General features: G+C 44.6%; 2 protein-coding genes across 3 annotated transcripts; both read left to right on the top strand.

Annotated features, from left to right (window-relative positions):
* The first annotated feature begins 995 nt into the window (after nt 1–995).
* On the top strand, nt 996–17,181 carry MTMR11 (myotubularin related protein 11). Of its 2 annotated transcripts, XM_007429075.4 has the most exons (17): nt 996–1,548; nt 3,376–3,448; nt 4,884–5,020; nt 5,611–5,683; nt 6,063–6,205; nt 7,089–7,167; nt 7,244–7,400; nt 8,211–8,298; nt 8,799–8,887; nt 9,527–9,657; nt 10,801–10,873; nt 11,527–11,597; nt 12,610–12,782; nt 13,334–13,504; nt 13,645–13,893; nt 13,992–14,273; nt 15,946–17,181. In XM_007429075.4, exons 1-17 carry the CDS (start codon nt 1,492–1,494, stop codon nt 16,060–16,062), a joined length of 2,163 nt encoding a protein of 720 aa, XP_007429137.1. In that variant the 5' UTR covers nt 996–1,491; the 3' UTR covers nt 16,063–17,181. The 2 variants fall into 2 exon arrangements, with proteins under 2 accessions (XP_007429137.1, XP_025022969.1); XM_025167201.2 differs by lacking the exon at nt 3,376–3,448 and having other exon boundaries at nt 998–1,548.
* A 1,415-nt stretch (nt 17,182–18,596) lies between these two features.
* SF3B4 (splicing factor 3b subunit 4) lies at nt 18,597–21,664 on the top strand. Its single transcript, XM_088137030.1, has 6 exons — nt 18,597–18,926; nt 19,150–19,278; nt 19,494–20,036; nt 20,225–20,416; nt 20,727–20,897; nt 21,178–21,664. The coding sequence occupies exons 1-6, from the start codon at nt 18,893–18,895 to the stop codon at nt 21,360–21,362; spliced, it is 1,254 nt and encodes a 417-aa protein (XP_087993156.1). The 5' UTR covers nt 18,597–18,892; the 3' UTR covers nt 21,363–21,664.
* Nucleotides 21,665–24,483: the final 2,819 nt, after the last annotated feature.

The following is a 24,483-nucleotide window of genomic DNA, read 5'->3' on the forward strand; positions in this document are numbered from 1 at the left end:
TATCACAGCAAGCAGTGCCAAGGACCAGAGTACCTAGGTTTAATTAGAGTTGTTGCTCAACATTTCTGGAGATTAATGAAGGTTAGAAAATATCTGATTTTTCAGCTTTCTCACACCCTCAATATTGAATTCTAAAAGAATTGGGATTTAGTTTATCTAAAAGCTGCAGTCTTTATATTTGGCAACTCTCACCCTACAAACATATTTTCACAAACATATTTTCTGCTTGGTAATAGTGAAGTAACTTTCTGCAGAAACTCAGGACAGGCCATCATCTTTATTTTTTCATATATCTGAGAGCAACACCACAGTTAGAGAAAACAAAGAGGTGTGTATACAACTGAGATGCTTTGTTTCACTCTGCATAATTTGGAACTTGCTTACACTGGATTCTATTTATCTTTTTAACGTCCATTCTCCATTTTTTTTGTTTTAATCACTCTAAACAATTTGCTGTTCTCAGCAGCCCTGCACATCTTGCTGCTTACTAATACCAGATTGTGTGTTAAAAAGCACTGGCTGCCAATATAGATGGGGGTTACTTTAGCATCCTCTCTTATCAGGACTAATCTATAATGCTGCCTTCAGTTCTTCAACCAGCTAGCTTTCTGAAATGATTGCCAAGTTTGCCCTTTATTGAGAGGGAATTTCCTTTTGGAAATTTACACAGAGGACTCTGCCTGTCCTTGTGCCAAATACACACATTTATACCACTTTCTTGTAAAAAGAGCCAGTGTATGATTTCTTTGTGGCAGGATCCTACTCGACAGTCCGCCAACCGCAAATCCAGGTCTCTGGATTTGTGTCATAGCTAAAGCAGCTTGGCAACTAGAGACCATCCTGGAACAGCAAAGAGTGAGTGCTCTGTGAAAACAGCAGCTACCGGGGGAGGGGGAGGGGTTGTTGGCAGCTGCATACAGCCGTTGCCTGGGCGTCAGTTTCACCCGCCCTGCTTATTCCACAGGAGGAGGAAGGTGTCAGTTTCACAGAGGACTGGAGGACTGAATGGCCCTCCTGCGGCTGCTCACTTCCAAAGGGCCCGTAGCAGCAAGCGGGGGAGGAGGGAAGTGTCCAAGAAAGAGCCAAAAGCCGCGCCTTGCAGCAGTAGTAGCTAGCAACCCTCGTGCACCGCTGCTGCTGCCCAGCTGTTCCAGATGTCCTCTCCAAACAGCAGCAAACCTTTTATTTTTCAGAAGAGAATCTGATTAAAATTCATCCATTCTCTCTCTGCTTCTGCCTCTCCAAAGAAGACCTCTGCATACTCAAAGAGCCTGCTTCAGTTTATTCTGCCCCAACAGGAAGGAAGGAGCTGGAGACATCTGATCACCGAGACCCCGATCCTACCACACCCGTAGTCTTCATTCTAGATTCTAAGCTAATCGGCAGGGGGATTTAGGACACAGATTTTTTTCCCTTTCCCTTGTATTTCTCCCACTAAACTCAAGAATACGGACCCACCCCCTTTTTTATGGGGCACACAAAGACATTACGATGCTTTCTATGTCCAAGAACTCTTTTAAAATTAAACAGCCTCTTCTGGATACAGGGGTAAGTAGTGGAACCGCCTGTTGTTTTGATGTGGGAATGAAGGTTGAATAACTTTTTTGCCAGTGATTTGGGGGGACTGAAAAAAAAAAGGATGGCTATGAATAAATCTTCTGATTTTCTACGGAAATGTTCTGAAGTGCAATGGAGGATTGGATTATTCTGTAAGATCCTTCTAGGACAAAGAAGATGATGCGTGAGATCTATCGCAAGGGTGTTTCTTTGATAACTCATTACTCAAGGGATAAAAAATAGCTATTACACCTGGTGGTAGTGGTGTGCATACTATATGGGGGAGTTACTTCTATATTCTGTGCAGATTTAAGGATGTTCCAAGGTGGCACCTGCGTTTTCCAGGAACCCTTCAAAAATAAGGTGTACTGCATTTTAGATTATTACTTGTTTCTTTTATTCCCAAATACACTGTTGGGATGCAAATTGTGTTAGGTCTCTTCCTGCCACCAAGAAAAAACTTTGGATTTTTTAACTTCCTCTTTAAACCATACTACTGTCAAGGACAAACAACTACTGTCTAAAATCAATGTGTTCTCTTGCACAGAATGGATGGACAGTGCCACTTGTAAATAACTGTTAGTAAGTGGGGGTAGAAAAACAACAAAACTAGGTATTATGACTAGGTACTATGTCCAAGGCATATGTCAGGAAATCATTTAAATACAGCCAACTGCTTGTTTTTGTTTTCTTTTAGCAGATTACAGTACTGCTGAGATCTCAGCACACATTTCTATACTTATAATTTTGTGCAAAGATCTGCAGAAGCTCAGTGTCCAAACTCTTATGTTGATTCAAAACATTAATCTCCCTTTTTGTTTAAAGCAGTGATAATTTTAGAAATGGGTGTTTTTTGCTGTACGTTATGTACTTGGCCGTGGAGCGTTTCAGCAGGGCAACTTTCCCGTTAATGATTCACAAACTTTTAAAAACAGTTTTTTAAAATCCTGCTGCCTGGCTTTAATGCTTCTTTGGCTTTTGAGCTGGTAGCTAGGAAACCCAGTCTCTTGGCTTGAGTGCTTCATTCCATTGCTCCTGCTATGACCAGGCTGCCGATTTCAGACTGTTTCTCTAGAACAGCCAGGGAGAATTTTCAGGAGAGTAGTGATGCCAAATAAAACAGGTTAAAGTCTGTGACTCTAGTGCTTGACATTTTGTTTAATTGGTTGTTTGTGTATATTTTTGTGCTTCAACTGTCTCCTTTTCCAAGAAAGGTCTCAGTTTTCTTACTATTACATGCATTCTCTTTCTCCTTCCCTTCTGACATTCTTTGCATAATCAAGCAATGTTTTCCAAACCAAGGCAGAAATATGCATGACGGAAGTCAGCCAGCCCAAGTGCTGTTAGGATCATTGGCGCTGAAGATACAGGGCGCATAATTAATCTAAAGTTTAGATTGCAAAAGAAACAGTAGGATAGACAGCAGCTTGATTTTACTAGCACAATGAGAGAAGGTAAGGGAGAAAGTCTTTCTGCAAGGTAATTTGCCAATCCTTTAAGCTGTACTTTGCCTTGGAACTTTACCCCGGGGTGATGTAATGGATAGAGCACAGTCTTGTAAACTGCCAATATCTTGTGCATATGAAAGAACTAAAATTTATGAAAATAGGATGCAAAATAATCACTTGTCTCTTCCCTCACTACCACCAACAGATCACCAAGTGCTGTGTGTGTTTTACCTCCTCTTGGGAGTTGCTTAAGAATATCCAAATATGTCTTACTTGTTCAGACTAAAGGTCTTTCAAGTCCAGATACCTTGTTTCTTAGGAAACAAATTTATGCTGCACCTGGTGACCATCTTTGCTTCTTTCTTTGCAGCCCAGGAGTCCAAAGTCCCCCAACATGAGCAGAAAGAGGAATGGAAACTGTCATACTCTCCAGTGCATTGCAGGTAGTGGGAAATGGCCCAGTACTGGCATGTATGCACATTGGTGTCAGTCTTGGGCTATATTTTCAAAGATGGCTGAGATTTCAGAGAGGAAGAAGCAGAGCTAGAAATGCTGTTAAAAAGGAGCCAAACTTCCTCCGCAAGGAGGATATGAAGGGTTACTACTGTATGCCACACTTGAATGCAAATGTCTGAAGTCATATTGCTGGGGGAGCTGGGATGCTTACCCAGTAGACCCAGATAGGTCAGTCTCATGGTGCCATTGCTGGTCAGTGCTTCAGCTTACGCAAACAGCCAAGGGCAATCGTTATGGAGGACGCCTTTTACAGGATGGTGGTGGAGGAATGATGCAGCATGCTAAGACCCCCTTCCTCCTCCTATTAGAAAATAGTTAAATGCATAAAACAAGATGAGATTTTCCCTTTTTGTGTCTTAAATTGGTACTTTGGCATCACTTTTTTTCTTCCTTGACATGCCAGAGAGAATTTAAGTGGCATATGAAACATTAAGTTTAGCTCTCCTGCATATTCTCCAGTTATCTGGCATGAGAGAGAAAGACGTGCCTGAACTTCCTGGGCTCCATTTACAATAATAGTTCTTTCCAATCAGTAGGCTCTCAAACACTGCCGCATCTTGAGATAACTATTCGACAGTACTGTACTGTACTAACAATTCCAGCTAACGGAAGACTTTTGTGGTATGCAAAGGATACCTTGTTCTTAACGTTTCTGCTGGCAAGGAAACTATCTGTGAGAGACGAACTTCTGCCTTGTTTTTGCATCAGTATGATAATGTGGGCAAACACTTCTGATGCAGAGATGCAGGGAGATCACTCCTCATCACTAGATGCTGCACACCACCTCCCTGCACATACTACTACTCTGGACTGGCCTTGCAGGAAGAATCTCTTCACAACCTCTACTACATACTTCTCATATATAAACTACATGAAGCTTTATTACATACTTCATACATGTAACCCACGAAATACTTCACATACCCGCTTCATATACCCAACTAAGCTGCACTTGGAAAGATATTAAAAACTAGTGTTGATGTCACTCTATGAAAGACGGGTTCAAGGATGCTATATGTGTCCACAGGGGAAATTCTGGATTGTGAGGCTATCTCACAATCAACTGCCAACTGTCTCTAACTCTGACCCTGATGTTACATACTAAGGATCTTCTCAGTAGTTGTCCTCACCTCTGTAACACTCTTCTCATGAAACTGACCAAACTCTACATGCCTTCTAGGTGGCATGAGGCTTTCTCAGTTGAGACTGGGTTTTTGAGAGGCGATTAAATAGATATATTTCATAACTATTGGCTTAGTCCTTCAGGAGGTGCTTCCTAAATTGATATTCCTGAATAATCCACCGATGACGTACAATATCCTTGTGGTCTCCCTTCAACTGTTAATTAACTGTTCATTGCAGGTGAATATATCCAAGAAGCAGCAGGTCATGTAAAAAAAAGCAGTTCTTCCCGAGATGGTGAAGGATATATTCCTGGCACACTTTACTGTACTAATCTAAGAGTGGCCTTCTTACCAGATTCCTCTTCAAACACTGAGGTGGGTTTGGCGGTAGGCCATGGATTCATGGCCACGAATTCAGGTTAATTCAGGTTAAGCCCAAAAGGCAAGCGAAGAGCAGCAAGTGAGCAACAAGAATGGACAGGTGGGAGCTAAAAGATTGTGTGGAAGTTGTGGGGAGACTGAACTTAAAAGAGCAATTCAGAAAGCATGGATTCTTGGTGCCTGCTCAGTCACAGATTTTTGAAGTGGCCTGTCTTCACAGAAGAAAGATTTCCTGTTGTGTCTCTACTTTTGGTTTGAGTAACATTTCCATTTTAGATTCAGTCTGCAGAATCCATTCAACCAGTGAGAAAGGATCTCTCCAACATACTTCCCCCTGGGAACCCCACTGTGAGGTTGCTCAGTTCTTTTAAAACCTGAAAAAATCCTTACCATTATGTCCAATTATAAGGAAATGCAGTGAAACCTAGTTTTGTGAGTGTGCTTGTGAGGAGGGGAGATTCAATATTCTAATGATATGTAAGTGGCTTCTGCTGTTCCCAGCCCATACAAGGATGTATGACTCAGGGAAGAGAAGTGATCAGAATTATAGTAAGTCAATTAAAAGTTCTTTCTTCTCCTTCTAGAACGGCTCTCGTTATCCCTTCATGTGCAGTGACTATGAAGTGGCTCTACCATGTATTGGGAAACTGGTGGCTGGTAAGCCTAGGGGGAAGAAAGCCCATTTAGTCTGTGGGTTTCTGATAGCCAACTATTTTGTTCTTAGAGACTCTGCCAGGATTCAAGAATTCAACCAATGCTCCTTTTCCATTTCATAGAGAAGTATTGATGGAGATATTGTTCAGCTTGAAATACCTCCTCAAATATGTACTACTTTCCATGGAATCTTATTTTTCTTTTGTTCATCCGGGACAGAAAGAATCGGAATGTAAAGGCTGGGAGAGACCTCATCCAGTTTTAGACTGTAAACTGCTGCCTCATTGCTCTGTAAATTGGCATTGCTGTTGGTATTTCTAATAATTTTCTTTCCCTCCCAACAGCCTTCCTCCTAGTAACATGATTTCTGTTCTCACTCCAGTGAACAGTTTCACAAAATCCAAGGTGCTGACAAGCACATCTACACTGAAGTTCATTCCCGAGGAGCTGATCATCCTCTGCCGAGATTTCCGAGTGCTGCGCTTCCAGTTCCATGAAAATGGCTTAGAACCTCAGGCCTTCCGGGTAAGTTATGGAGGTGAATTCAGCAGAAAGACATCTAGTCAATGGTGGGTCCTACTGCCAAGATATATTCTCGCTTTGCACTCAGAAATCAAATATTTGTATGTCCTGCCTTTTCTGCAATTAAGAGTATTTGCAATTCTTTCCCCCTCCCCGATTCTGGCACTGGAAAATGCAAGATGGCACACACTGATCTTTTTTGTCATGGAAAATAATATTTTAGATACCAGAATGGTTGGTCTCATTCATTGGAATGCTTCATTAACTTCTCCTTAAAGGCAGGGAAGCCTTCCCTTTTTAAAAAATAAATTACTTTTTTTTTACCCTCAGCCTGGATGCTAGAGATGAGAGTGGCACAGTAAATTCATGAACATCAGAGTTGGATAGATCTGAGAGTTCATCTACTTTAACTCTTTGCTGATGCAGGAACAGTTCTACAACAGTATTCCTGCCAGGTGTTTCATCCCTTCCTTTTTAAATTTCTGATTACAGCCTGATGGCCGAGATCCTATCTCAGTCTAGTTCAATGTTATATCACTTCTTAAGTGTATATTTATGTCTATGGATGTTTCCATGTTAGATATCAAAATATTAAGTACTAGCCAGTTTGGTGTAGTGGTTAAGGCATCAGACTAGAAACCAGGAGACTGGGAGTTCTAGTCCCACCACAGGCACGAAGCCAGCTGGGTGACCTTTGGCCAGTCGCTCTCTCTCAGCCCTAGGGAGGAGGCAGTGGCAAACCATTTCCAAATACCTTGCCAACAAAACTGCAAGGAAGTCACCAGGAGTCAAGAGCTAGCTAGCTAGGCAGGCAGGCAGGCAGGCAGGCAATTTGGGGGAAAGTGGAATATACTATGCATAACTCTTCCCTAACTTTGCTTTCCAGGTGACAATGGCCATTGCACAAGCTCAGGAGAACAGTGGCAGGAACAGCTGCTATGAAAATATAGCTCTGAAGAATTTGGGTAAGCAGACGTGGAAGGGAACAGAGATTTTATGCCTTGAAATTTGCAGCTCAACACACTGACCTCTGTGTTGTAGAGAACAGCTGCCTGGGCAGACAAGACAAACAGCTGCAGGAAGAGTTCTCAGTACTGCTTTTTGAGACCCTCTGTGACTGGGAGAAGGAGCTGAAGCGGCTTGGTGCAGCTAGCTGGCGGGTCAGCCCGGTCAATGAGCGCTTTGATATGTCTACCAGGTAAAGATAGGTTGGTTTTCAGGAGAATGGGAGGCATTTGCCCCACCAATAGCAAATGCTGCACTTTGGGCAGATGTGCGATGGAGGAGGAACAATGGAAAGACATGAAGCCAGGATGAATGGGAGAGAAAAGCTGGAACCAAGTCCTCTTGTTGCCTAAGCCAAGGAGCCTGAATCCGGAAACTCTTGCAGCAGCAGTAAAGAGCCAGTATTAGTACTGTGCAGCAAGTTACAGTATTTTTCTCTCTCTCCCATTTTTATAGCATCCCCTTAAACCACAGGCATTTTAAAAGGTTCTAATAAATTTATATCGGATGCGGTCTTGCTGCATCAAGAATCATTCATGGAACTGAATGAGCGAATGGTGTAGTAGTGGATACTAGATTGCTCCTTTCTCTGCCTCTTTAAGACCCTGAGTACATACCTTAAAAATCCACATGGCATTTAATTTTCAGCATAAAGCTTCCCATATTACTCACACACAAGGATTATTCTTATTGCCTCTGATAACTATGCACTACTCATAAATCAACCGACAGGCAGATTTATGCTTTAAAACTTAGGGAAAAGGGAAGGGAAAAGGGAGGAAATGTTCAAGGAGAAAGGCATATTGTTTCCCTGAGGTAAAGAAATGCCATATTACATTTTGCTTAGTTTCAGCATCTGCCAACCTGGTTCCTTCCAGATGTGTTAGACTAACTCCTACCCTACCTACACTAGCTGGGGATCATGGAGTGTAACTAAAGGGTACCAGGTCACAGAGTAGTACTTTTTAAGGTTTAATTTCAAATGTATGTTTCCTTTCAACAGCCTACCCAAATACCTATGGGTCCCCAGTCGATTTCTGGACAATGAGCTGAAAAGAATCTTTGTGCATTTCAACGAAAGACGGATCCCAGTTGAGTATAAGGCTGTGATTGGAGTGTGTTGTGCTAGCTACGCACAAGAATAAGAGGGAAAATGAGGCAGCCTTTCTTTTAAGCTATAAACAGAGCAGCAGTGGGTGGGGACATTTATCCTCCACCCCGCAAGGGCTGAATACCGTGTGCTTCCCACAATCTGCTAGACTAGGTAAAAATGGTGTCAGGTAATTTGTGTTTCAGTATAATGAGGAAACTCAGCCATTACCTTAGTATATTATGTGAATCAAGCTAACACATTAAGCCACAATAGGGTTTATTTCTAAGAGCATAGCATATTCTATGAAAATAGCAGTCGTGCTTTGTTAACCTGCATTTAGCATCATGCGTAAATCCATGAAAGAGAACATTTTTGCAGGTTGGAATACCTGCCTAAATAATGTGAAACCAGCTAGAAGAAAAGGAGGAAAATCTGGATTTGAAGACCAGAAAGTTCTTGCAGAGAATTCAAGTTCTTTTCCTCTCTTATTATGACCAGAGGTTATGCTGGCATCACCCGAGAGGCAGTGATCTCCTTAGAGCAGCCAACTTCCACACTAACTCAGATCCAGAGAAGGAAGATATGAGGTACATGCCAAAGAGAGAGACTTGTATAACACCCCCTCCCGCCCACTGCTAGATATACAGTATACAGTATGTGGCTAGGAAGGTGAGCTAGAGTTGCTAAAAATCCTCACTAAATCAACAGTGGGCACTAGCTTTTATACAGAACACAGAAGATATGGGATTTTCTGCTCTTGAGAAATAAACTGGTTGAAAGTCAGGGTTCCTGGGAGTGGTGGGAGGACATATAAATGATGCCAGAGTGCGGCTTATCAAAGGCTTGTGGAACAGCTTGAGGGGAGGTAGAAAAAAGGGACAGGAAAGCAGCAAAAACATGGAGGAATTACTTGAACAGCTCAAAAAAGACTCTCCTGGTCCTAATGTATGCGTCACTTGGTTAATCTTGGGTAGGTCTTGTCAAGAAAACAAGGCTTACAATTCAGTATAGAACACCTTTTACATGGGAACCATAAGTGAATTGCCAGACACAAAGGATCCAGAGCAATACAACCACAGTAGCTTTACAGAGTTGTACTTTCGCATGGCCAAGGCTCAAAAACCTGTTAAATTTAAGTAGTGTCAAAACTGTGTGGTATCTCTTAGACTAATTTTTTTAAAGTCTCATTTTCTGGAGTACTATCTTCACCCTATTTCTCTCTGTAGGGCAATAGAAACACTACTGTTTGCTGGGCATTCTCAGTGTGTAATTGTAGAAGCAACTGCTGACCTTCCCAGCCTTCCCGAGATCCAGCAATCTTACTCCAAACTGTGGAACTTGAGCCTTTGCCTGACTGGTAAGCAGAATTAGAAGACGACTCTCCTTCTCATAAGTGTGTCACACACAAATTTTAGCACTAGTAAGGACAGAGCAACAGACCTCTTAACCTAATAATTAATTAGGGTAGAATGCCTTTAGGTGCCCAGGCATATAGCACTAAGTGAATGAAAGATATGACAATACGCTCTTCCAAGATCAGATTAAGCAATTTTGTCAGGCAAGAAAATGGCATTAAAAGCAACTAGATAGGTTTGAACATCAAAAATAAGTTTAATGCCAGAGACAGAACTCACATATTTGGCGATATTAATTCACATGTAAGCACTTTTAAATGGAGTCAGAAATTCAGTTCAACTGCTAAGAAATCCAGGAATGTATATATGGATAAGAGGTGGTATACTGAGTTAAAGGTCAGGAAATCATCAGTTCAAATACAACACATGGCTGTAAGAAAGCTATTCTTAGAACGCCCACCTTTGTAATTTGTGAAGTCTGTCTTTTCCTACAAAATTTCAGTAAAATTACTCCTAGTATGTTAAAATATTTTAAAATCTATGCTAAGTACTTTGAACCTATAAAAATAATACATGGCATAGGGCCTAATTACTTGAGCGACTTTGTCTCCCATAATGTCTGCCTGGCTGATTTGATCCTACAGGGTTGATGCACTTCAGGTTCCTGCAATTAAGCAACGTCATCTCGCAGGAATCCACCAGCATGTCTTCTCTGTAGCAGTCCCCACCCTCTGGAATGAGGTTACCCCCAAGATCTGGATGGCCCCCACTCTTGTGTCTAAAAGAGCCATGAAGATCTGGCTCTTCATTCAGGCCTTCGGCAAGAGAGACCCCTCACTTCATCGCAATTGCCATCTTTTATCTATTTATCTAAAGTTTTATTGACTTTATTGTAATTTCTTGAAGTGAGGTGAAGCTAAATGAAGAAAATCTTCCTGCCCTATAACTATTCCAGACTTCAAGGATCTTATTTTCAGAGATATGATACAGCTAATTCATTGGGTCTGGAAGCCTAGTATTCTATTCTTAGTCTTTCAATGAGCCTTGCTTCTATTACAAAAAGGCGTAAAATATCTCCACTTTTTTACAAGGAGTTGAGGTGAGGTGTCAGTTTTAACCTCAGTGTTACTTCTTGCTTCTCTTAGATGCATCTGTTGCACCATCTGATGAGAAATGGCTCTCAGGTCTGGAAAGCACACGGTGGCTGGATCATGTAAGGTAAGAGGTCTCAGGCTTCTGTAGTAGCTGCCTAGACTGGAAGCAGTTAATCCCATGAACAACTCTTTCAGGTCACTGATTAGCAAGGTTTATTAAGAAGCAGGTTAAATAGCAACACATTAATTCAAGTAAGTATTCTGTTTTCAAATGCAAAACCTACTGTATCTGTAAGAAAATTACGGTGGGAAAGCTCTGGCTGTTTTTCTTGCTCCCTTTCAATGCCATAAGGAGGCTTGTCTCTTGAAAATGTAGGAGCTAGTTTACAAAATGGCTACTAGCTTATCAATTTGAGAACTAGTTCCTGCAAGATGAATCCTCCTAACTCTAATTTATGTTGTGTTTTAGAGGCTGTTTTTAGTTAAGACAGGTAATTTTACATTGGCCAAAGGTCTGCTATGGAGAGACTGCAGGGGAAAACCTATCTGATTCACAATATTGCCATTTTTACTTGGTTCTTTTTAAGACCATTCAGATATGAAACCCTTTCAAATGATTTCTATCAAGTATGACTAGTTATTCAGTACATTAAAAAAACTGCCACACAAATGTATTCTTCAGAAAGACAGAATGACATGAAGGAGAGGCACTGTAAGACTTGTGCTTTTGCTTCCAACAATTTGAGATTATTGTAATGTTCTACCTTTCTCTTCTAGAATATGCTTGAAGAAGGCCAGTGAAGTTACTGTACTACTAGCAGAGAGGAGTCGATCAGTTGTACTGCAAGGTAGAGTAACTTCCTTGGTCAGTTCCATTTTCAAATAACTGTGGGACCATCGTTTACAAACTGTACCGGCTGGATTCAAACAACATGCTAAACCATAACTTCACAAACCACACTACAGCTTGCATCTGAAGATACTCAGCAAGAAAATCAGGCTGTGCTAGATTCCCATCAGTGCTGTTTGTACCAGGCATATGTACATCTGGGAGCTAGACAGAAGTCTCCTAGCACCAGAGTAATTATTTTTCTTCTATAAAAGCTGCAACAGACATTCTTGATTTCAGTGAATTTATCACTTTTTGCTATCTGCGTCTATTCATAAGCATAACATAACTTTGTGGGCTATGGTTTCTCTTCCTCTTTTCCCAGTAGTGTTGCAACACAGGTAAAACAGAATTACTTACTTTTGAGAAAACACATGAATGGATCAAGTCCCATTTGATTTCTCTTACAAATAGGATGAAATAGCTGGGTGACTAGGATCGAGGTGAATTTACAACAAAAATTAATCAGATAAGCTGGCCATTACTTTCCCCAGCCATGTAGTAAAGTTAAAAAAACAAAACAAAACAGGTCGCTAGCTACGAAGTCACCACAAAGTCCAGTGCAAAGAGATTAAAGCCAAGGAGGTAAGGCTTTAATGGGAAATCCTGTTGGCAGGAAACGATCCCTCTTCGAAGGCCCCTGGAGTCCTAACTTTGCAAATTGCAAAATCAAAGTTTTGAGATTGCAGGGTCATGATGCTGATCTGGGAGCAGTACCAAAATCCCACAGGGAAGTACCCTCAATTCATCAGATTTCATTATATTATTTCTGTTTATCCATGAGCTTTTAAACAAGTTCTGTAATCTGTTTCCTATTACAACTTTGTGAAAAATAGTTATGATTTCTGTCTTCCTTATTATTCATAGCAAGCGAAACCCATGGAAACTAAAGTCCACTTCTCTGCATGTTAATAATTATCCACAAAGATCATGATTCTCACTCTTTCTTCATCTTTTCCATCTCCTCCCAGAATCAGATGATAGAGATTTGAATTGTTTGCTGGCTTCCCTAGTGCAAGTTCTTTCAGATCCACATATGAGGACAATACATGGATTCCAGAGCCTGATCCAGAAAGAATGGGTAGCAGCAGGCCACCCTTTCCTACTGCGTCTCAACGTACTCCAGAAAAATGACCAGGACGAGGTAAGTTTGTTTTGTGAGCTAGGACAAAATTGTGCTTTTAGCTATTTGAAATAAAATGAAATGTGTATACATAAAATAAAATGAGACCCAGTTTGGTGTAGTGGTTAAGGTGCTGGCTTAGAAACAAGGAGACTGTGAGTTCTAGGCCTCCCTTAGGCATGAAAGCCAGCTGGGTGACTTTGGGCCAGTCACTCTCTCTCAGCCCAACCCACCTCACAGGATTGTTGGTATGGGGAAAATAAGACGCAAGAGTATTAGGTAAGTTTGCAGCCTTCGGTGGACCAATCAATAAGGCGGGATAAAAATCTAATAATAAAAATGAAATGGATTTGCTAGGAACCCAAGGAATGGAAGAAGACAGAGCGTGAACCACTTGTTTTCCTTTTAAAAACATGGTGCTGGCATCCACTATTAAGCATTTATTTTACTTTAAAACTCATCCTCTTTTCAAAAAAATGTTACATACAAAAAAGATAAGGATTGGAGGAGGAAGAGGAGGAGGAGGTTGGGATCACTTCACTTTTTAATCTGTACTAATCCTTTTTTTGTAGTCACCAGTATTTTTCCTGTTCCTGGATTCCATATGGCAACTGCTACAGCAGTTTCCACAATCTTTTGAGTTTACGGAGGCCTACTTGATGGCTGTGTATGACAGCTGCTTCATCCCATTTTCTAGCACTTTCTTGTTCAACTGCCAGTGGGAACGAAGTCGAAAGAATCAGGTGAGCCAAGACTAGTGACTGTGAAAAATAATAACAAGAGCCAAGATTGTTGTCCTAGTTCCTTGAATATTAAAAGCTATGAAAACAGGGGAGCAGAAAAATATATTGGAAATGTTTAGCTTTTCTTTCTTTATATCCAGAATCGTTTTCTCAATCAACTTTACACTCCTATAAATGGCTGGCAAGAAAACCTCTGTTTAGAGATCCTGCAGAAAGGAGGCTATCCTGTCAAGAACATGGGGCATACAAATTTGTCCACAATTTGGAATTGGCTTCTCAGATCCAGCCCCTGGCAGATAGCCCAGTTCAGGAACCCCTGGTACAATGAGAACAACTTCAGCAATGGAGGAACTTTGAACAAAAATGTCCTACTCACAAATAGTGACAAGGTGCATATGAAAAAACACAAGGTGTTATTTTTTAAAATTTGGCTTGCCAGATTCAAAGCCAACTGTCTTGTTCTGAGGTTTACTTTCTTTTCCTCTAGATGGAAAACACTTCTTCAGAAAAATGGACCTTGTACATCTTTTCAAAAGGTTCTCTCAGTTTGCAAACACACATTTTTCCTTGGAAAAATGGGACCCTCTCCAAGAAGAGTTCTCGTCGTGTTCAGGCACTGGAGACTTCTAGAGAACAGGACAGGCCTTGGAAGGCCAAATCCAATGGCAGCTTCATTTATCATAATGGATTGCTGCTTCTCCCATCACATACAGGGACTTCGATACGATTATGGAAAAGGTGCTACCTTCGGGGGAATCCAGAAGTTCAGGTACAAAGAAATCCAATAGAAAAAAAAAGGCTCAGCTGAAATAATTACTTGCAAAATATAGTTTTGAACTGTAGATAATTGATGGAATCTGCATTTGTAAAAGCCTGTTCAACATCTCATCTTTTCTGCCTCAGTTCCAAACATTCCACAGTAATGGAAATTATTTTTCAAGTGGGCAGTGCTATTAATTTCCACATTGTTCCTAAATCTTTTTAGCCCATTCAATTGTACACCAAAAGCAATTAAAATCTCAACATGCAGTAAGGTCTCAAAGACCTTGCACAATCTTAAAGGAATGACAGGTCTGTGCTGCAGAAATCATTTGAGTTTAGTTCTCTTTTGGCACTTCCACACAGGGTCTGTGTGCCACCCCATGATCTGCTCCAGACATGTACGTTCTCATGCTGTCATCTGGCTCAACAGTTGAGTCAATGTATTCAGCCCTGATGTATATGGAACTTATTTATCAAAATTTACATGCTTTCTATTCTGCATTGGAGGTATGGTAAAAGTGACCTTTCCATGTGAAACGCTGAAGCTCTAAAGAGTTTGTGGGCAGACCATTTTCTCGTTGGTGGAAGCTCTTGCCTCATCCTAATTCCTGGCTCACAATGACATTTTTTAAGCAGCTCCCCCATAGGAACTGCTCTATTTATGAGTAACAACTGTCCCCCCAATAATGTTGGTGGGATACTATCATCTTTTCCTTTTGTGTTTGGCTGGAGTGAGGGGATGTTTGTAGAAGTCAAGGACAGGGCTGCCAACACATTTTGCAAACCACAGGCCCTACCAGTATCCTTAATTGTGGAAAATAAAGCTTGAAGAAGGAAGGGCAAAATAAGGAGTTTCTGCTGTTTACAGATGCCTTAGAAGGTCCTGATTAGAAACAGATTTTTTGCAGCAAAGTCTTCTGAGGGCAAATCAGGCATGCCGATGAGGTAACTACTTTATTTATGCCTCTTTCAACATGCCTCAGTTCAGTATGCTAGGAAGTAAACATGGTAATTTAACTTGCTAATTATTTATGACAGCTTTAAGCAATGCCGCAGAATGTTCCTAGAAGCTCAGCCAATGGGCATACTGCATGTCACACAAATTTAATGATTTCTTTTTAAAGGCCTGTTGGCTTCAACATGAGGAAGAATTTTGTGTCAAACAGCCAGTTCAATGTAACTATAGAGGGGAGACTTCTGGTGTTGCTACTGAAAATATTTAGTTTATTTACTTGGGCTTCTAGGCCACTTCAACTGTTTTGGTTTACAATGGCTCAAAAAATTATTTTCTGAATCGAAATATAGTAGGAACAATATAACCCTAACATTTTTAGCAATATGACAGAATATTGCAGTACTGTATTAGAATGTATGCAAGCAATTTTCTGAAAACTCCAAAACTGGAATATTTTTAAGTAGATTTTCTGTCTTACAATAGTTCAAACTGTAGAAATTTTAACTTTCTGATTGCAGCATCTGGAGGATAAAAGCACATTTCTAGAAACCTTTCTTATTAGATCCTCTCTACAGTGAGGAATTTGTCTCCTGTATTGTTGAAAGTACCTGGAGTATAAGTGTGAAAGATGATAAAAGGGTGGCATATATCCTTGACAGCTCTCAGAGCAGAGGTTACTATTTTCTAACCTGAGTTTTTAATATCAACGTATGTTTTCCTTCAGGTTGGCCTCTTTGCTTCCAACATTGTCAGTCTCACTGAAGAACTGGATCTTCTTCAAAAGCGGCTAACCTATTTGCAGGCAAGAGGAAGCTATAGCATAGCTCTGGAAAGCACATAAGGCTGCCAACAGCCCATTAAAAATAGAAAGAAAAGTTCAATTTTGCCCTCCCATTGATAATGGATGGGCTTCCTGAACATTCATGGCAAATGTGAGAGTCGGCTACTGCTGCTTCTTCATATGAGAGCACCTGTAACAAGCCAGGTTTTAGAAACTTCTTAAACGAGGTACTGTACTTTGTATATTCCCATGCATAGTTTTCTAAAAATAACATCCTTCCAAGCTAACTAATGTCCTTATGCTGCAGACAATGGCAGGCTATGTATCTATAACCCTGGCACGCAGAAAGAATTCAGCAGGCACTTTTGCTTCTTACTGCCTAACAGGTTACCTGTAAATGTGTTAATAACTGTCATCAGCATTAAATGCTGACTACATATTCAGTATACAGAAATCATCAACCCTGGATCCTCAAGCCCAGTGAGCATGATATGCTGACGAAGGGTGCTGGCATACAGAAATGTAACCCTTTTCTCTTCCCTCTCCAATATATCAGTTTTACTGTTTACTTCATTTGTTCAATGTGTACTCACCATCCAGAAGGCATTTAGCCTTATACAGGTAGTCCTTGAAGTACAACCATAATTGGGACCAGAATTTCCATTGCTAAGCAATGTGGTCATAAAGCAAGATGTCACGTGACCACATTGCTTAGTGACCGTAATCCCAGCAATTCCTCTTGCCATCATTAAGTGAATTCTGGGGCTGCTTACTACCCCACAAGGCAGGGTGCAGGGTAGCCAAAAGGGCATAGATGGGAGGGGGAAGAATGGCGGGTGCGTGGAGTTGAAGCACTCCTGCAGTCATAAGTGTGGGCGAGCTGCCAAGCGCCTGAATTTTGATCATGTGTCCACAGGGGTGCTGTAACAGCGGTAACTTTGGGCACAGGTCATAAGTCCCTTCGTTCAGCACTGTAATTTCAAACGGTCACTGAATGAATGGTCATAAGTCAAGAACTACCTGTAAAGGCAAAATTTGTTGCTGCCATTACAAGTTTGCTGTAACTTCAATTTTATGTTACTTCATAAGCTTTTGTTCAGAAACCTTAATAGCAAACAGGAAACTGTCAATTTTAAGCTAATGGCTTTTTAAATAAAACAAAAACCTCTGTAAACAGAATACACCCAAATTGTGGTCAGGCACATTACTGCATTTGATGAAGCGGGGATTGTTTTTCTTTATTACAATGCTACACAGACAGGCTGGCTTGCCACAACTGCAATAGACCTTTATGCAAATTCTCCTCTCTATATGTCAAACTGCAATCCAGGGTGTACAGGATTCACGCCTTAATTTTGTGCTCTCTGCATCTATTTTGTGTATGTGCTATATACACCTTCTACTATTTACTTTCTCTTTCTTCACAAAGAGACCAAAAAGAAAGGGCAATGCTGATTTCACCCACCTTAGGCCAAATCATGATTTGGCAGCTGAAATTCCCTTTCTTAGCCAGGTTTTAGAGCTCTTGTTATGCAGCAATTGCAGATCCTTCATTTTGTCTCTGCCAGTGGCTTCTCCTTGGCCAACTGGTACTGTACAAGCACATAAATGTGATAGCTGGAAAAAAAAAGTAAAGGCTAACTACCCATATTAGGGGCCTCCCACAGGACCACTTGGGGTCTAATAAACTCCTGTGCCAATTTAGCACGAAGCACGTGAGCAACCTGTCCCTCCCCAACAGGTCTGCATCAAGGTTTCAGTTTAACACTCTATTAAAAGTCTGTCCCGGCATCCTCCAGAGAACCTGCTGCCTCTGGGCAAGGGGCCCCCAAATCGCCCCCAGGCCTCTTGCAGCCGCCTGCTTTTCTTCCCTTTGCTCAGCCAGGCCACCTGCAGGGCTTTGATGGCCGCTTTGCGCGACCCATTCCCCGAGTTCTCCATTACCCTGGGCCGGTGGGTCGGGGGTGCCCGCTTGCGATTGTGCCTTTAGAGAGCAGCACTCTGCACATGTTCAGAAGCACCTCCTGCTCTACCCAGGCCCCAACGTGTGGAAAGCAATTATTTTGCACTAGGGCAGCGGCGCCCAGGCCGGCGGAGGGAGCCTCAGCCCTACTTTCTTCCCTGCCTGGAGATCCCAAGGAGGTTGGGACGACGGCAGTGAAACCACAGGGCCCATCATTCCCAGTCGATAGCAGGAAGCTGGATTCCTGCTCTTCCCGGGCCTCGACCGCCTCACGAAGCCCAAACACGACGGGCTGACGGCCTGGCCAGAAGGAGCTCTGCTGCGCGACGGAGCGCCAAGAGTTGCCCTTCTACGCGGGGCGGAGGCGCCCCCAGAACTTCGGGTTACTCAGGTTTTTCCTCCATTTCTGCCTTCTTTAAAAGGGCAACAATTTTCGCCTCAGAAATTGGCGCGCGAAAGAACAAACAAAGCCTCTCGCGTGAGACACTCCTGCGCCTGCGCGGCGAAAGAAAAGAAGCGGGAGAGGGAGAAACGGAGGGGTTTGGGAGAGCTTCGCTCTGATTGGACAAGCGCGGTTTCCATCTTCTTTCCGGAAGTAGCGTGTTCCACGAGGGTGAGCCCCGGAAGTGCTGGTTTCATGTCACGTTATTGCAGCCGAAGTGACGCACAGATACCGATGCGTTGTTGTGATATAGTACCGGGCGCTTCATAATTATTTTTTTTAAAACCGGAAGACTGGCTTCCGCGAGGGGATGATTGTGCGCGTGAGTTCCCCGGTAGCCCTCAAAGGGAGGCTGCTTTCAACGGCGAGGCGTCCGAGCCTCCGCCCGGGAGCAACATGGCCGGGACAGGCACGCGGCGCCCTCTCACGTAGTTTCCGGCCGGGAGCGGAAGTGCGAGTGAGAAGCGGGGAGTACCTGGATCGAGATGGCGGCGGGGCCCATCTCGGAGCGGAACCAAGGTAACGGCGCTGGGGCCAGCGTCGCGGGGTACGGCCGCTCCACAGGCACGGGCAGGCCGCCTGCCGGGGGCGCAGCTCCCGTCCTCCCGAGCCTGCGGCGCCGAGAAGGGTGCCCCCCGGCGGGCGCGGGGGACGGGCGGCGGCGGGGCCGTGTTGAGGCCCGGCTCGCGGCCGTCCAGAGCGCTGCGGGCGCTGCTGCCAGCCTGACCCCTCTCGCCCCCAGATGCCACCGTCTACGTGGGCGGCCTGGACGAGAAGGTCAGCGAGCCGCTCCTGTGGGAGCTCTTCCTCCAGGCGGGCCCCGTCGTCAACACCCACATGCCCAAAGACAGGGTCACCGGCCAGCACCAAGGTAAGGGGGCCGCGGGTGCGTCTCCCTGCTCCGCCTCGGGCGCCCGGCTGCCCTTGGGGGGCTCGCCCTCGGCTTGGCTTGCCGCAGAGCTGCTGGGGCGAAGGCTTGCCCGTCCCCTGGTTAATTTAGGGGACTAGCGCCCATCGCGAGATCTCTGCGATGGCATTGCCCGCCTGGCACCCAACACAAGCCGCTCTCGGGTTGTGTCCTTTCAGGCTATGGGTTTGTGGAATTTCTCAGCGAGGAGGATGCTGACTACGCCATCAAGATCATGAACATGATCAAGCTCTACGGGAAGCCGATCCGGGTCAACAAGGCCTCGGCCCACAACAAGAACCTGGATGTGGGCGCCAACATCTTCATTGGCAACCTGGATCCGGAGATTGATGAGAAGCTGCTGTACGACACGTTCAGCGCCTTTGGGGTCATCCTGCAGACTCCCAAGATCATGCGTGACCCTGACACGGGCAACTCCAAGGGCTACGCTTTCATCAACTTTGCCAGCTTCGACGCCTCAGACGCTGCCATTGAGGCCATGAATGGACAGTATCTGTGCAACCGCCCCATCACCGTCTCCTACGCCTTCAAGAAGGATTCTAAGGGCGAAAGGCACGGCTCAGCTGCTGAGCGCCTCCTGGCTGCACAGAACCCCCTCTCCCAGGCCGACCGGCCACATCAGCTGTTTGCAGACGCTCCACCCCCACCCTCAGTGCCCACCCCAGTGGTTACCACCTTGGGACCAGGGGTTACTCCTCCAGGTACACCAGTGCTGGGGCTGGGGTAGCTTCTCAGTTCTGGTCTCTTTCTGCCCCTTGCCTTCCAAGGCTCATTTCTTCTCAGGGCTTGAGTTCTTAATGTCCGGAAGCTTTGGCAAGCGGCTCAGCAACCAGCAGGTTGTTGGGTGCTTTTTCCAATATTCCAAGGTCTCGTGTGATTATCATTTTAGGCATCCCTCCACCTGGATCATTCCCTCCGCCAGTGCCCCCTCCAGGAGCTTTGCCGCCAGGATTGCCTCCAGCCATGCCACCTCCACCCATGCCACCAGGGGCTGGTGCCCCAGGACCTCCTTCCACTGGAGCGCCAGGGGGGGCGCACCCTCCCCACCCACATCCTTTCCCTCCTGGTGGGATGCATCCAGGTATGTTCTGTGATTTGGGCACCTCCTTCCTTCTCACCGGAGGACCAGCTCCACCTTTGTCACTGTGCAGAAGGCTGCAGGGAAGTTTGTCCTCAGTTGCCACAAATAAAGGAGAGAAGGAGGCTGGGAGGAACTTATGGAAAAGGAGTAGCAGAGGCAGCTGTGTTGGGAATAGTGGGATCCACCAGTGACCCCTGTAAGCCAGCTGTACAGGATGTGAGTGAGGTCTTCCTAACGCAAACTGCCAGTCTTTCTTTAGAACTCTGTGAATGCATGCATAAGAAATCCCTGCCTTTGGTTGCCTTCCCAGGAATGCCACAAATGCAGGTCCATCATGGAATGCCCGGGATGGGCCCACATCACCCTGGACCCCCAGGAGCAGGGGGGCAGCCGCCACCCCGCCCGCCCCCAGGCATGCCCCATCCTGGCCCACCCCCTATGGGCATGCCACCCAGGGGACCTCACTTTGGATCACCAATGGGTAAGTGGAAGCCAGAGTGTGGGATGTGCTCTTTCTCTGCTCTCCTGGTTCAGTGCCAAAAAGCCCGGGGGTGTGGAGGGAGCAGCCAGTCCTATCTTCTTCAGGGGTATTAACTTCCTTCAAAGTGGCTTTAAACCAAAGAAACAAAATCCAAGCAGTTTTTATCAAATTCCCTCCAACGGTGCAATAGCTCTGACTCCCTTTGTCCCTGAAGCAGATTTATGCAGTCTTGGGGCATCTTCTGGGTGCTGTCTAATGTCCATGTGTTTTATTTCCCCAGGTCATCCAGGTCCCATGCCACCTCATGGGATGCGTGGGCCGCCTCCCTTGATGCCACCCCATGGATACAATGGCCCCCCTCGGCCCCCTCCCTACAGCTACCAGCGCATCCCTCTCCCACCTCGTCCTGCCCAAAGGCCCATGGTGCCTCCGCGGGGGCCCATGCGGGGGCCCCTCCCTCCCTAGGCCACAGTAAGTCACCACCCAGCCTGAAAAAGCACCCTTCTCCTCTGGGTCTCCCCTTTTCTGTTTCTTCTCGGACAAACATTCCAGCAAGCGGCATCTCTGTCCTCTTGAGTGAAAAACACGGCCCTCTGTTTGGCAGCATTGAGGGTTTGTTCATCCAGATCATTTTTATTAGCCGTGTTCCCTTGAAGAAGAGCGGGTTTTTCATTTTTCCCTTTTTTTAATGATCCTGTTTGTGAAATACAACTGATAAACTGCAGTTTTGAAATAAAAGATGAGGAAGGTCCTCTTTGGAAATATTCTGTAATGGCTTTCTCTAACTGGTCGTTCTGTCACCCTCCGGGTCCTCACAGAGTGGCGAGGGAATCGGCTTCCTCCAGCGGGGAGGCAGCAGTATTGGGGTGTGACAGGGAAAGTCACTAAACATCTTATGATATCTTAAACGAACACCCATTTATTAGGGCACGTCAACCTTTCCAAGTGTCAGACCACTCCTAGGTATCGGATTACTTTGCTACTATTAGCCTATTGAGTGTTGAACGTGGGAGAGGAGGGGTTGTTTGATGCCCAAATGCAAATGCCCTCCGGGGCAGTATCCACAAGAGATTTCCAAGGAGGAGGAGCTGAAAGTGTGATCTTCACAAGCTTTATTAAGGTAAATACATTACCTTTAGTAGTAACACAATGCTCCCTGTGACGGACGATAGGTACATATGCTGTGTTCTGCCATGGCGTGTCCATGCCAAGGGGCTGGTCTGTACAGCTTTTATAACCACGCACAAAATGAGATGTGTGAGAAACTGGCTTATCACTGATGCCCTTCCTGTCTGTACCTGGCATTACCTCAGTGTGCATTCCCAGATAACAGCCTGCCATGCTGTGCATCTTACTATATTTTATCCTAAGAGTTCACACAGTGGTTAAACACGGTGTTAGTTTGCTTCAGGGTGTGTAGGTTGTCCTCTTTATGGCTGCTGAGTTGGGGGAAGGGAACCCACGCAAAAAGAAATTTGTGTAACTGGATCTTGAAAGCTGTGTGCCATGGTTCACTGTGTAGAGTGGCGAGACAGGCAAACATCTCTGTTTTATTATCCTTGTTCCACTGCAAGGAAAAAGGAGCAGAACACTGAGAATGAAAAAGATCCGCATATTGAAAGGGATCTCACGTGTGAAGCAGCTGGAGTTTCTCCAAAGCCTGATCGAGTCTTAATTTCTAGGCTGAGAGAAATTTAACCATGCAAAACTCATGTTTGAACTTCTCCCCCACAATGAGATATGAAGCTGTTGATACAAAAATAGCTCTTCGTTATTGACCTAGTTGACAAGGCACTAGAAGACTAACCTTTCCTCTATGAATTCCTTGGAGTAAGAACGGGATAGAAGTGGTGTGCTAGTTTTTTGGGGGGCAGAAAGATAGTGATGGGTTCCGATATCTTAGAAAGGGTGGGGTATGATCTGTGATGTTTATTTGTAAGCTTCCCAGTTTTCACATATTCAGTGTGATCACAGGTGAAGAACTGATAATTAAGCCCACATTTTAAATGTTAAAAAAAATCTTGTTAAGGAAAATTCAGCACCTTTCTTGACAGCCCAAGAGTGCTGTGTTCAGACTTAAAGCTGCCTCTTCATACTGCCTTTGCTCATCCCTTTCCAAGGCACGTAAAGTACGCAGCACATCTTTTAAGGCCTGATCATTGTGTCTTGGGGAGCGAGACTGGGAAGCGTTCTATTTTTCCAGGATCCCAAAACTCCAGTTTTCTTACAAAGGAAAGAAAGAAAGATTTTGGGGAAATGTTGGAGGAGAGCCATGCTAACGTATGGTGGCAAAAAAGGATTTTTTTAAGTTAAAAGTATATGCCTTTTAATAGCATTTATTCACTGGAAAAGGTGCTCCCAGATTCCTGATTTTGGGAGAAAATTGATGATTGTAAGTTGGTCATAAGCAGCAAGAAGACCAAGATGTGACAGTGAGAAGTGGGCTTAGGTTCTTCCCCAGGAGGCAATTTTCAGAATAGTTTGCCTTCTTTTCCTTAAGCTCTCCAGCCAGAAAGACACAGGGGCGGTCTGAAGCTCAGCGTAACCACAGGGAACAGTTGCCACGTAGTGTTTTAATGCAGTGCACTGAAAGAGCCTGACGAACTGCAGTAATAAAGCTTTGTCTTTAGTGTAACCAGCAGAAGGCTTCCTAAGTACTGTACACAAAATTTAATAACATGCTGACTGGGATCTATCTTTCCTACCCCATAAATTCCTCTTTGCTCTAAGCCATATCTCATTGAAAACCGGCTCCAAGCACAAAATCTTAAACCGCTGCTGCCACTAGAGGTCACAGCTCAGGAACAAACCTCACAGCGCACGTTGAGGCTGCTCTTAACAGCGTTCGGTGTGCTCGCTGGGACTGCACGTGCCTCACGGCTCGTTGCTGGCTTTGGGCAGCAGCCTCAGTGTGGCCACCCTCTGTGGCAGCTTCTGGGTCTTCTTCAGGTGGGCTCGGAATACCAACCCTGAACAAGCTCGCAGTGTTTTATTTGTGTAAATTAGGCTTGCTCTCGAACACGAGGAAAGCGAAGTGAGCTCTGCTCCTTACAGGGAGGCGCGCTGGAGGCTCCTGAGAGTGGGGCAGTGATGGGAGCGGGAGAAGGACGGTGGCACCCTGAGTCTTCGATGTCCGATGGAAAGGCCCTGGTTGGGACAGCGGTCCATTTGGCGCAGACCGCAGATGACGTAGGAACTCAGCCAGTCACACTCTTCCTGGTCTAGGCCACGCCAGGGATGCCTTGGAAGGTAAAGGGGGAGGGTGGGGGAGTCTCCAAGAGAGAGAAGGGTGAGGCACAGTCCACTCCCTAGACAAAAAAGGCAAGGCCTTAGCTGGCTCGCATCCCAGAATCTCTCTCTAGAAACTAAGTGCCATCTTTCCTCTGGCCACAGTCTGGGAATGCAATCAAAGAAATTAAAGCCAGACAGCATTCTCGTTCATCACAGCTTCCGACCTCGGTTTTCTTTAGCCCTCCCCGCCTCCCCCTGGAGGTTTGGGACACCTCCATTCCACGAAGCTCCACTTCTCTCTTCACTTCTAGATGGCAAGACCCCACTGGAAGATTTAAGGCCATTCTTTCCAGGA

This window comes from Python bivittatus, unplaced genomic scaffold (genome assembly GCF_059951505.1).
Source record: "Python bivittatus isolate LINGU-HERP-01145 unplaced genomic scaffold, Pbiv_v1 ctg000180_np1212, whole genome shotgun sequence".
Lineage (NCBI taxonomy): Eukaryota > Metazoa > Chordata > Lepidosauria > Squamata > Pythonidae > Python > Python bivittatus.

Excerpts from the sequence above, each read along its gene's own strand:
- MTMR11 (XM_007429075.4), top strand. The coding sequence starts at position 1,492 with ATGCTTTCTATGTCCAAGAACTCTTTTAAAATTAAACAGCCTCTTCTG. Across the intron at positions 7,168-7,243 it reads TATAGCTCTGAAGAATTTGG|AGAACAGCTGCCTGGGCAGA; the intron begins GTAAGCAGACGT and ends TCTGTGTTGTAG. Across the intron at positions 8,888-9,526 it reads CCAGAGAAGGAAGATATGAG|GGCAATAGAAACACTACTGT; the intron begins GTACATGCCAAA and ends TTCTCTCTGTAG.
- SF3B4 (XM_088137030.1), top strand. The coding sequence starts at position 18,893 with ATGGCGGCGGGGCCCATCTCGGAGCGGAACCAAG. Across the intron at positions 20,417-20,726 it reads TCCTGGTGGGATGCATCCAG|GAATGCCACAAATGCAGGTC; the intron begins GTATGTTCTGTG and ends TTGCCTTCCCAG. Across the intron at positions 20,898-21,177 it reads TCACTTTGGATCACCAATGG|GTCATCCAGGTCCCATGCCA; the intron begins GTAAGTGGAAGC and ends TTATTTCCCCAG.